At 42.8% G+C, this 13,597-nt stretch overlaps 1 protein-coding gene across 1 annotated transcript in view; it reads left to right on the plus strand.

Moving 5' to 3' along the window:
* Window positions 1-7,650, plus strand: part of baalc (BAALC, MAP3K1 and KLF4 binding) — a 30,112-nt gene extending 22,462 nt beyond the window's left edge. The window contains exons 2-3 of the mRNA XM_002931535.4: window positions 5,406-5,569; window positions 6,154-7,650. Coding sequence (XP_002931581.2) covers window positions 5,406-5,569; window positions 6,154-6,264 — 275 coding nt within the window. The 3' untranslated portion in view covers window positions 6,265-7,650. The remainder of the gene's footprint in view (window positions 1-5,405; window positions 5,570-6,153) is intronic.
* The last annotated feature ends 5,947 nt before the right edge of the window (window positions 7,651-13,597 follow it).

Consider the following 13,597-nt stretch of genomic DNA (forward strand, 5'->3'; position numbering starts at 1 on the left):
TGTTCATATCGGCGCCCGCAAAAATGCGCATGCGTGCGCTGGGGGGGGGTGAGTTGCGCATGCGTGCTCTGGGCGAGTTGCGCATGCGCGGGGGGGCGGCTGCGTTGGGTGGCCTCCAGGCGCTCGGATTTTAAATCCGGCGCTGGGCCCAGGTTTGTTTATGCAGCTTTATTTTGGGTTCCTGCTGCACCATGGCTGTCACTTATGCTGTTACGCTTGCCATTGCAGCACATTAAATTGCCAGCCGTGCCTCGCCATTTCTGCAAATGGATTCTGATACAGGGTCAGAAGGTTTATCACAGAGAGCAGAATTCTTTAATAAAGCAGAGCCAGAGTCACAGACTTACACCTCGTCATTCTCTGTTTATCTAATCAACAAATTCCTAGCATGGCACAACAGTGTCAACTGCCTATAGACAAGGAGAGTATAAAGGGACCAGCAAGCAGTGTGCCTGATGTACAATTTGAAGAAACAATGCAGATTTGCGTTATTTTGCTGTAAAAGTTCACTAAATCTGTATATCGGTATAGGTTATTGTGCACAGGGAGCATGATTTTCTTTACATTTCTGTGTTTCTTCCTATTGCTGGGAGCAGCCATGCTTGTTCTTACAGTATCCACAGCCCATAATACATAAGTAGAGATGTAGCGAACTGTTCGCTGCGTTTTTTCTCGGCCTAAAAACGCCGCACAAGCCACACATGGCGTTTTTTAGCAAATCCCGTTTCCATGGTGCTAATAGTGCGAAATAGCAAAAAACGCCGCGTATTTCCGCTAGGTCTGCCAGCTGCCTTTGCGGTTTTACGCAACGCTGTGTCAACAAAGTATTTTTCAGAGAAGTTTTTGCCCTTGATCCCCCTCCTGCATGCCACCGTCCAGGTCGTGGCACCCTTTAAACAACTTTAAAATCAGTTTTCTAGGTTTTAAAGTTTGCCTTCCCATTGAAGTCTAAGGGGTTCGCAAAGTTCGCGAACTTTCGCACTTTTTGGCGTTAGTTCGCGAACGGGTTTGCGAACTTTTTTTTTGAGGTTCGCTACATCCCTATACATAAGCACCCTCCAGTGATTACAGGTACAGTATACTATATACCAGTGCTGTCCAACTTCTGTGGTACCGAGGGCCGGAATTTTTCCGACCTACGTGGTAGAGGGCCGATAATGGAAGCCAGTTTTGACCACTTCCCTTTTTGAAACTGCACCCACTTGAAACCACACCCATGTTATCACATGACCATACCCATATTAATGGTTGTAGTACAGCAAATACCTGCCATACTCTGCCTTCCCTACCCTGCCTCTGTGTGCCATACTCTGCCTTCCCTACCCTGCCTGTGTGTGCCATACTCTGCCTTCCCTACCCTGCCTGTGTGTGCCATACTCTGCCTGCCCTACCCTGCCTGCATCTGCCATACTCTGCCTTCCCTACCCTGCCTGTGTGTGCCATACTCTGCCTGCCCTACCCTGCCTGCATCTGCCATACTCTGCCTTCCCTACCCTGCCTGTGTGTGCCATACTCTGCCTGCCCTACCCTGCCTGTGTGTGCCATACTCTGCCTGCCCTACCCTGCCTGCGTGTGCCATACTCTGCCTTCGTGTGCCATACTCTGCCTGCCCTACCCTGCCTGCGTCTGCCATACTCTGCCTTCTCTACCCTGCCTGCGTGTGCCATACTCTGCCTGCCCTACCCTGCCTGCGTGTGCCATACTCTGCCTGCCCTACCCTGCCTGCGTGTGCCATACTCTGCCTGCCCTACCCTGCCTGCGTGTGCCATACTCTGCCTGCCCTACCCTGCCTGCGTGTGCCATACTCTGCCTGCCCTACCCTGCCTGCGTGTGCCATACTCTCTCTGCCCTGTATGGCACACACAGGCAGCATACAGTGATACAATGCTGGCACTGCTCCTACAGTCTGCACAATAACTATATATTAAAAAAAAACTTTTTAATTGCAGTACCACCTCAGTATATGTTCTTTTTGTAGTGTGTAGGGTTTATTTGTGGGTTTCTACTACTGTCTGAGGTGTGAACAGGTAAACAATGTGGGTGATTACAATCTGAGCCTGAGGTGTGAACACTGCAGGGGGTGAACAATGCAGAGATTAAAAGGTGTGAACAACACAGGGGATTACATATTTAAACAATACAGCCTGAATCTGAGGTGTGAACCATGCAGGGGGCCAGTTAATCACAGTACTGATACCATTTAAAGCTTACACAAGAGTAAGCCATCAAAGCAGCCAGACAGGTGGAGGGCCACACAGAGGGGGGTCACGGGCCGCATGTGGCCCGCGGGCCGCCAGTTGGACAGCACTGCTATATACTGTATATCTATATACACCTTTTTTTCAACACGAGCAAAATGAACAGATTTCATGTATTCTTAAAAAAGATACATATTTCTTAGTTATTTTTATTATAAAGCATTGTTTTGCTTTTAAACTATCTTATTATTAGAGCCAGAGATAGTTTAAGTAGATATGAGCTCTGCATAAACAACCCCCTTCCTCTTCATTTTTTCTTTTTTGTAGCTTTTGAAAGATTGTTTAGCAACTCTTCAGGCTGGAATTTCAGCTGCTGTGCTTGCTAGGGTCCAAGTTGCCCTAGCAACCAGGTAGTGTTTGGAATGAGAGACTGGAGGATGAATAGGAGAGGCCTGACTAGAAAGATATGTGATAAAAAGTAGCAATAAAATACAATTTTAACAATACAAAAAGTTTTGTAGCTGCTGGGGTCAGTGACCCACTGGAAAGGCAAATAAAGAAAGCAAATAATTAACTCTAAGTGTAAAATTTTAAAAATTCAAGACCAACTAAAAAGTTGATGACCAGGACTTGCTATAACACACTTAAAAGTTAATCTAAAGGTGAACTACAGCTTTAAAGAATGAATGGAGAACTAAAGCCACTTTATTATCATAAGGCCCTATCACAGGACCCCGTTTAAACTGATACAACTTTGTTCTGGCAGCCCTGACACCATGCACCGGGGTTTGTAGGCAGAACTGTGCAGCTGGGCTCTCATCTATCATGTTTGGCTGCTTCTCTGCTGCTCTCTGGCTATGATCACCAGATAGGAGAATGCACAGTGTTGCCAACCTGGACCGGGCTTCTAGTGCACATGATTCTGGTCAGGGATCAGTGCCAGGGGGCAGAAGTAAAATTAAAAACCCCACTGCACACCTTTGCCATAAGAGGGGGAAGGAAGGCTGTTTTATGGTTTGGGGGATGGGGGCTGTACAGGGGCTTATAGTGGGTTTAGTTCTCCTTTAATATGAGCTGAATTCTGAAGTTCTTCCTACTATCAAGAGTTCCATCCTAGTGGCCATTTTTGACTCTTTAAAGGGGATTGTAACACACGGAGAGAAATAAAATGTAAAAATAAAAGGTATTATGTCCCTTTGATGGAATTTAAGACTTGTCTGCTCTCTCGGCAACTGGGAAGAATCAGCAGAAGGCACTGGACTGACACCTATCCTCACTAGTCTAATAAGGCATTTATTTCAAGCGTCCAGGCGACAAGCAGACACAATGAAACTAACAGAGTGGAATAAATTTACCATGTACCGACTGATTTAACTGAATAGATTTCTGGCGCAGTATTTCTTCCAGACAGCAGTTCTCTGAATTGGCTTTTAGGAGACTCATTGACAGTCGCATCAATGTGTCAGCCGCCTTTGATAGCTGGGGATGGCTATGATCGGTTTTAAGCTCTTGGTAATTGAAATAAGAAGGGCCAATAATTTTATAAGAGTCCAGTGATCTAATGCTTTTCAAACGCTCCAGACATGAATAGGCCTATTAAAGGGCAAGTAAAAGGCAATAATCATCGAGTGTGAAAATGCTGAGGATAGAAGCCATTTCAAACTGCACCCATGCATTAGTGATCATACAGCGCTGTTGGAAATGACTGAATTCTATGTATCAGTTACCCCCAAGTGTTTACAGACTCAAGTTTTCCTGCATATTTCTGTCTAAAAGAGCAAACAGACATTCTGCCCAAATCTCCACCTAACTGACCTCCGGCTGCATTAGAAGCAGTTTTTAAGCATTAAAGAGTGCATCCTCATACTGTAAATCAATAACACAGACAGCTATACCACACTATACCAGAATGATTCTACGTATTCACATGGAACCATACTGGGCCTACCTATTCATATTCATCTATTTGCTTCAAATACATCATTAATTCACTGCAACTTGCTTCCCGCATATCAAATAGTCCTGTCCATCATTGGTGCGTCAGAAAAGCAGACATTGTTGGGGTTAATTGGAAGTAGCTGAGTATCCGCTTCCCTACACTTACAGCTGAGGCCTCCCTAAGGAGCCAGAAGTAAACACAACAACAAGCTTGAGGCAACATGCCCAATATCCTGCTGGCCACATCAGCCCCCGCTCACTGATGCACAAACAGTGATTACTCACCACCATATTCCCCCTTAGCCACTGCTGTGTAGGCTCCTTCTTCCCTTACAAATCCCCCGATTCTTGTACGTTGTGGCTGACTGCCCTCTCTGATTAGTGACGTCACTGTGGCATTTTGGGGCTGAAAATGGAAGCTCAATAATTATAGGTCAAGGTATATTCCAGTTTATGGATTTTATCTTCACAGTCATTCCATAAAAGGCAGTTTTAATGATCATTAATGTCTCCTTATGTACTGTTCCTTCTAGAGGTTGAAGACCTTGCTTGACCCTAACATACAACATATAGCTCCTTAATTACTCTTTATCTTTTTCAGAAGGAATATTCACTTATGCAGCTCAGTTGTTTTAACCTCTAGTTTTCAATACTAAATACCATTTAATAATTACCTGTATGTATGACTTTTTATTTTTTTTAACAAAGTGCCTTATTTTTAGCAGTCCAGCCATCTTAATGTCCTAGCCTGACTAACTAAGGTGCTTAAGAAGTCCAGCTGCTGCTCACTTCCTTAGGGCTAAGTGGACAGCACCCTGATTTCCAGCACTCAAAGGTACAATGGGCCAAACGATTTGGCAAAGTCACACCAAAAATAGGGAATTTTGAAAAAAATGGATATTTAAAACTGGTGGACGTCTTCTGAGTGAACGTGACCTAGTCATGGCTCCCAAAGTTCACATTACAAAAAATGTGACTTTTACCTGCAAAGAACTTGCAGGCTTCATTGTTGGGGTGGAGAACTCTGGTTCTCCTCATGTTGGACCAACCCATGGGCAAAGTCAGCTGCAAGTTGTGTATAGAGTATATTATGAGCACTGGGCATCTGGATAATTTGGTGTCCCCAGGTCCATATATTATTTGCTGACATCAGCAGGGGGGACATCCCCCAGTCCTTTGGTAAGGTCCTAACCTAGTTTATAGGTGTGAATTATTAGTAAGGAAGGAATTTTGTGTTAGTTTCCATTTTAAATAGTTGTATCTCTGTAGGTATTTTGGAAGATGGAAAATCGACACAAACTTGTGTAACCATGACATCTTCTGGCAAAGATGGACTAAAGAAGACCAATTCAGGGACTCAGTGTGGGAAACCAACTGTTTATGCTACAGGAACCAAGGGCCAGAAACAAAAGAGTTCATGCCGGTCTCTGGAGGTAAGAACAAGGAATATTTTAAAATAGTCTTCCTACTAATGGGTCTTTGGGTATTTTTTGGTGACTTGTAATAATATGACTACATGGTTAAGGTGCAGTGGGTGCTTCTTTAAATGCAACTATACTAAGAGGCACATAAAGGGTTAATAACCCATCAGAAAAAGTTAGTCATCTAAAATAAAATATATACTGGTACAGAAGAATTGGTTCCTCTTAATTCCATTCTTATTGCACAGTAAGAAAGAACCGATGACTCACTAGAAAAATATAGCAGAAAATGGCTATCGCTACAAAAGGTTAAGTATATTTACCAATTCTTTATTTAGTTTGAGACAGTTTGTTTGCAGAGACAGCCTGTATTTACTACCACATCGCAGTCCATTAGAATCCCTCAGAGAGCCACAATTGACCCCCAGACCTCTAGTTGCAGACCCCAGTCAGTAGAAGATATGGAGCTAATAAGAGTCACTTAAGTGTGTAGAATTAGAAGCAACATGAAAATGTAATCAGGGGGCCCTGTAGAAGAATGAGCAAATGACCACCCAATAATAACTGGCTTTTTATTTTGCATCTTCTTTCCACAGCCAAAAAGGGAAAGCAAAAGAATGTCCAAGAAAGAAGTCACAATCAATGTATCCAAAAGCATAAGACCCATGGACAGCGATGGACGCATTACAGAAAACTGCGTTAACTAAAGCTTAATGTCACAAGCTTGGAGCGCTGACCTTCAAACAAGATGAGCACTTTAATGGAAGCACCAAGTGTCACTTGTCTAATGATCTATGATCTAGAATAAGTCAAGTGACTGTGGAACATGGGGTTATGGAAGGCACGCAAAAAAACCCATAACTTGTATTGAATGTCTTGACTGTGTCTTATTGCCAGTGAGTAGTTGTGGTAGAGGAGACATGGACATATGGAGGGACACTTGATGGACATATTGGACTGACAATGTGCTGAAGGATGTAATATTGAAAGACCTTCCTGTAGGACTGAGTTGAATTCTGAGGCTTAAGATATATTTTCATGGAAGATTATTTAAACAGGGTACAAAGCTAATAATTTACAACTATTTATATAACAGTGAAATGTTTCTCCTTCCCCCCAGGTATTTTGCCGTTTCAAGGAGTTCCTTGTATTGTGATAGAACTCCTTCATCTAGTGGCTGTATCTGTTTCTGTGGCTTAGACTCTGCATGCAATAAGTGGCATCTCTTTCCAGCTAAGCCCAACCAATCAGCAAGCAGGTAGCAAATGTCAGCAACTGATCTCCTCTATTTACCTCTTGGCCGTGTACAAACATAATTATGCTTCTGTAGCCCCTCTGTAGGTGCACCAGGGGCTTTTATTGCATGTAGCAATTCCATGGCTTCCTGGATCCAGTGGGTTTGAACTGCTGAGGCTATACATGTTTCAACAAGTTGCCTTAGTAATCATTAGGGCTAGAAAGTAAAACAATATCAGTTGTGTCATGTTCCTTGTTATCTGTTCATTATAGGGATAATCAGCTTATGGCACTCAAACTGTTGGGAACTGCAACCTGCATCTGTAAGGCTGGTGGTGTAGTTGCTCAACAGCAGTGGCACCAATTGGGTGGCCCTGGTAAGGGTGTTGTCCTCAAATGGGTCAGTATGGTAAATCAGTCTGCTATTGATATGGAGGTAGAAACCATTGATTTAGACACCATTAATGCACAAAATCTTAGGGTTCTTTAACTGTGCAACCACTGGGGACCATCTGACACCCACTTTGGCAAATAATGGTTTCCCCATATTGTCAGGGTACCTGCGTTAGTCCATGTGTCTAAGTCCAGGAGTAATTCCAGGGACTAAACCATGGAAACATATTGGGCTGATGGTTCCTGGAGAAGGCAACAACGCCCCTAATGTTACTTGTTCTCTGTGTCTATTCATTGGGAGCCTAGCTTCCTAGTAAACAAGACTTTGACATCCCCCATTGGCAGAGGGGGATTCATCTTCTCTTATGAAGGGCTAAATAATGACATTTATGTATATAAATAGATATATTTTCCATTGCATTACCCAGGGTTATTAAACACATTTTTATTCGCTATTTAATCTATACTGAGGCGGTAATTTCCTTCTTGCTGTTGGTGTGTTTTGCAGTATCATTTATTTGGTGAGGTTTCATCTGTCATATTTGGCCAACAGGCTTTGTTATACAAATGGCCACTCAAGAAGGCTTCAAACAGTGATGAGTGAATCCATGTTAAATAGATTTTTTTTCAAAAGGACATTAATTTGCCTGTGTACCACCACACTTACTGCTATGCTAAATTAATAGGGTAGTAATCTTAGTGCTTGGTACAAGGGCATTATGGTATAGACTTATGGTATCACTTTCGGCAAGGTATAAGCAAACTAAGAAGGTTGTTTCTGCAATGGAGAGTGCCTCGTTCAACTGGTCCTGCCACCAGCGCTATCATGTCATGTCTCATGGACTGCTAGGCAAAGTTCATACGAAAGAGAGGGGATTGATCAATGCACATTCCCTGGCCCTCATTTAGTATCTATGCAAGTGCATGTATTTACAAAAACAGGGGGTTTTAGTTACAAAGTTATGATCATAAACTTGGCAAGCCACCATACCATGCCAAGTAAACCTCATTTCACAGGCTTAATCCTCCCCCACTTGCCCAGTGAGAGACTGCCCAGACTAACACCCATTTTTAAAGGCAAAAGACCACCATTTAAATGGATGGGTGTGGGAGGGCTACAACCACATGAAAACATCAAACAATACACCAAAGTCTCACTCCTTTTAAAGCCACAAGAGGGGAGGATTAAGCTTGTGGAACCAATTCTGTGGTCTTGGCAATCTCTCTCCTATAAAAGCTACTGGTGGGGGGGAAACTAAACCAGATGTTCAGATCAGCAGACACATATCCCACGAAATGCTACCATGCAGGGAGGTGCCAGACTTTAAAAATATAACCAATATGTAGGGTGGCTTGATGTGTAGGGTGGCTTGATGTGTAGGGTGGCTTGACGTGTAGGGTGGCTTGACGTGTAGGGTGGTTTGACGTGTAGGGTGGTTTGACGTGTAGGGTGGCTTGACGTGTAGGTTGGTTTGACGTGTAGGGTGGCTTGACGTGTAGGGTGGCTTGACGTGTAGGTTGGTTTGACGTGTAGGGTGGCTTGACGTGTAGGGTGGCTTGACGTGTAGGGTGGTTTGACGTGTAGGGTGGTTTGACGTGTAGGGTGGCTTGACGTGTAGGGTGGCTTGACGTGTAGGGTGGCTTGACGTGTTGGGTGGCTTAACGTGTAGGGTGGCTTAACGTGTAGGGTGGTTTGACGTGTAGGGTGGCTTGCCAATTTTATGATCATAATTTTGTAACTATAAACCCCTTACTTTGCAAATACATGCACAGATGCTAAATTAAGTGAAACAGGGGACTAGGGAATGCGGGTTGATCAATCCTTTCTCTTTTGTATGCTTGTAGCTAATTTGGCCAGATCAGTTGAACTTCCATTGTACCTATATATTTTTACTTTTATCTTTTTGTGTAATTTATGCTAAAGAGACAATGGGCGAAAAAAGCCAAACATAACAAAATTTTAGTGTTGGGCCAAACTAAACTGATCCTTTCCCAACAAGGTTTTCTACCTGTATTCTCTAATCAGATACCAGTGTCTTGGCTCCATACCTGGCCCAACAGGCTGCCAAAGGGGTCAAGATTGTTCAAAACAACAACCAATACATATGGCGGCTTAAAACAGCCAGCTAAGACAGTAATTCTTTCAGATATACCATTGTTAAACATGAAGTTTTGCCTTACATTTTGCATTCAGAAAGTAGCAGTAAGATTTTTGGAATTGCATTAACCTTGGAATAAAAAGATTGAAGACACATTTTTTCTCTTTTATGATAACTCTAGTTTGCTCATAATTCTGACTGCTCAGTTTTTGCTAAAGGTCGGAGGAAAGTAATGTATGCTTTATCACTTCAGAATGATCATTTTCCCTTTCCGCACTCCAAGCAATACAGCATAAAATAAGGCATAAAATAAAGCATGTGTTATTACTAATAATAGGATATTGTGTGAAGCAATTTTGCTGTATAATACATAATGCCATTATTTTCTAGGCCAAGTCAGAGAAGAGAAATTCTGATAAATTATTTTGAATGCCCACAATTACTTAAATAGGATTTTAATGATTATTCAATTTTAACAGATGTGCATGATTATAGCTATTTGTGCATGATTCAGTGACCACTGGTGCTTATTGGGAACAAACAGCTTTTCCAAAGAACAAGGATCAAATATTTTGCTCATATATCCTACACAACTAAGACTTTTCTTCATTTATGTTGCTCATTTATGAATCTAATGGGAGTGATGGTTCAAACTGCCCTATACACCTTGGGGCAGATAAAATAACCACAATGCTGTTGGGTGCAAGGAAGCCCTTTGTTAATAGAATGAGAGCCTATTATAATACGTTTCCTCCCTCCTTGCTACTGAACTGCATGACTGGGGGTTCCCTTAAATTGACCCCCTAAACTCTGGGGATCAGAGTTGGTCATCTTCTCTGAGATCAGCAAATCTGAGAATGAGCATTTGAAGCCAGGAAATCACAGAGGAGAAGAACTGAAGTGGAATGAGATGGATCGATCCTGTCAACTCTGCTGCATTACTATATATTAGACCCTGGTGTACGAAATTAGCATTGAAGGGGTCCCAATTTGTACAGTTAAAGAGGGGGAGAAGGGCCTCTGAAAGGGGGCAAGGTATTATTATGGATTTTTGCAGTATATTCCCAATAATTGGTTTTATTTGCTCTTTTATTTCATTTCCAAAACAGATATTATTATTTTTCAGTTCATTCTGGGTCATATACAGACTCATTCTGGTGCATTTTCTTCTTAAAAGGAGCAATGGCCTGCAGAAAAAAAACTTAGCAATTGAATTAAAGGGCTATACCTAACTTATTTGCCTGTCCTTGTCTCTTAAAGTGGTACGAGAGGAATTGAAAACTACCAGGGACAGAACTGCAGCCATCCACTAACAAACCATTTGAAGGGTAACTTTCCCATTACTTCATATCATCAAAGAGTTATTTACAACTGAGTAGGAAAAAGCAGGTTGGTTATTAGGCAGCCTCTATGCACACTATCAGCTTACAGGGGCTTTATTTGGTAGGAAATCTTGTTTTTATTCAACCACAACTTGCCCCCAAGTCAGGAATTCAAAAATAACTCCCTGGTTTGGGGGCACTGAGAGCAACATCCAAGGGGTTGGGGAGCAACATGTTGCCCCCGAGCCACTGGTTGGGGATCACTGGCCTAGAGTCTAAGATGCATATAAAGCCTCTAATATTACATTTATTCAAAGTTCCTTTGCAATGAGCTCAGTGATGGATAAAATGATGGAGGTTACAGGAGGTAGAAGCTATGTTGACTTTAGGAACGCAAGACAAATCTGATTAGAAACACAACTTCCTACAGATTCAAACAGTCCTACGAAACATCGTCAGATCCGCCACACACCATTCAGGGCTGAATCGGCAGGTAAGGAGGTAGAAACAATAGGATTTCTACCTCCTTCTGCCGATTCAGCACTGAAGGGAGATTTTGGTCAGGCGCCTTCTATGGCACCCGATCAAAATTTTCAAACTGGTCCGATCGGCGAGTCGGCCGATATCAGCAGCTTCCTGCGATATCGGTCGACTCGCCGACATACCATACACGCACCGAATATCGTACGAAACGAGGTTTTGTACGATATTATCGGTGCGTGTATGGCCAGCTTTACAGACCAGGGAGAGAATATGCTCATTCTCAAACCTGGAAAGAATGTTAAAGATCCTAATATAAATCTTTGAGTGGGAAAAGCCTTTGTTTAACATATTCCAGATAACGCAGTTCAGGCCTTCTAGACCCAGAATGATAAGCAATTTCATAGGGGGTTTAAACACTTAGAGATTCATGAAAGGTCCATGATGGAATCATATTATGGCTTCTCTGCTCCAAGCAAGTATTTTTTAACTAAACACAGAAAACAGTTGCCATCACAAGGAGCAATGGTGTCAGTGTCCAGGAGGCAATGGAAGACATTTAAATTCCCTTCTCTTGATGTTGAGAATGAAGACAGGTGACTATTGTCTAGTATTGGATCCAAACCTTCACAAAGTCTGGACAAAAGAATCAGCTATTGGTTTGGATACTATAATAAACTATTCATCCTTTTTAACCCTTACAGCAGTAACATCAAAAAGTGAGATAACTTTGCCCTTTATAATACCCTTCCATGGTTATTCAGGCAGAAGGAGTATTAGAAAGACTAAATCCAAGCATCTTACCCAAGGAAGCAACTTGAATGCAGAGATCATTATATCTTGATATTTTTCCAAGAACCACAATAAGAACAAGAGGAAACTGGATTTAGAAAGCAAATACAGAAAGCCAGATCAGTCATTTATTCTGCCTGTAGGGACATAGAAAGGTCAAGCAGCAGCTGTGTCCAGTCTTAGTACATCAATCATAAAATGTATAGAGAAAGCATATCTGGCTAAAGGGAACCAAATACTGACAGGGGTAAAGGGGTATCAATACATCATGGCAACAAAGGCACAATTTCCCCAAACTAAAGCAGCATGGATTTGTCTTCTGGACCCAACATTGTACAGATTTATTTGCACCAAATTCTGTTTGTCATTTGCTTTATTTAGTACTCGCTTGCAAATGAGGCCATTATTATCCAGGGAAAATGATATCACACTTGACTGACATTTTCTCTACAGGTCAATAGCAATTTACAATAACCTCCCATCTTCTTAGACTTAATAGAGATCGAAAGGTGAAAATATGTTCGGCACCCCCAGTAATTACAGTATAATGACTTACCTGCTTCTATGTTCTTCGCAATTGGTGCGCATGTGTTGGCTTGGGCCACTGAATAAAGAAGCTGAAGAGGGTTGCTCCATGGTGCTCACTCAGAAGTACCCCAAGCCAGTTCTCTGCTAACAGGAGCACTGCAATCACAAATCGTGATTCACACAGACCGATCCAACAAAGGTCCTATGATTAAGTGTGATTGTGCAAGAAACGCATGAGGCTTGGTGGTTTTAATGGATTAATTAAGTTAAACTTTTATGGACAATATTTCCATCCATCCAATATATCCCCAGACCCGTAGCTTGGGGTGCAATCACAAAGCCGGAATTCACACAGACCAATCGAACAAATGTGTATGGCCAGGGCCGGAACTAGGGGTAGGCAGAAGAGGCAGCTGCCTAGGGCGCAACGATTTAGGGGCACCAGGCAGCCTCTCTTGCCTACCCCTAGTGCTAATTTGTCATTGCCTCCGCCGCTTGTCATTAGCGGCGGAGGCAATGACCGACTAACCGCGGGTTAGGTGGGGGAGGCGGGTTAGGTGGGGGAGGCGGGGAGGTGGGCGGAGTTGGCCGACCGGGTTGCCTAGGGCGCCCGGTCGGCTTGGCCCGCCCCTGTGTATGGCATAAAAATAAAAGCACTTTTTTTGCAGAAATTTTGCATTTTGTCTCGTGCTCCCCCCTATATATATTTTTCAATTGGACATTGGCTGAGAGTGCGGCTCTATTGCTGGGGGTTTGATGCATGAAGTTTGAAAGGCTGAGCGCAGAGGATTTATCTATTCTACTATTCGACCCCACAGTGGTGTCACAGAACCCGGCTCTACACATGACTGTATCTGATCACCTATAATACTTTCTCATTGATCTGTGAGTATTAACCCTGTGGTGCTTTGACAATAAAGCCTTTTTGTTTTGTTCATAAGACCTTTCATCCTATGTATATTGCTACACAGCAGCAGAGAGGGTTAGTTCCACACCATCTTTTCCTCCACTTAGCAACGGCCCATCCGTGTAAAAGAGTCCAGTGTTACCTACATTCGACCATCACTAGCTGGACAAGGCCTTTCTAATGGTGGCTATTTACTGGCCTATTTTAGCTGCCAATATTGCTCCTTTAAACCAATTTGGCAGGTTTGATTTTTCGATGGAGCGGGGACTGCATTGACTCATTG

This window comes from Xenopus tropicalis, chromosome 6, assembly GCF_000004195.4.
Source record: "Xenopus tropicalis strain Nigerian chromosome 6, UCB_Xtro_10.0, whole genome shotgun sequence".
In the NCBI taxonomy this organism is placed as follows: domain Eukaryota; kingdom Metazoa; phylum Chordata; class Amphibia; order Anura; family Pipidae; genus Xenopus; species Xenopus tropicalis.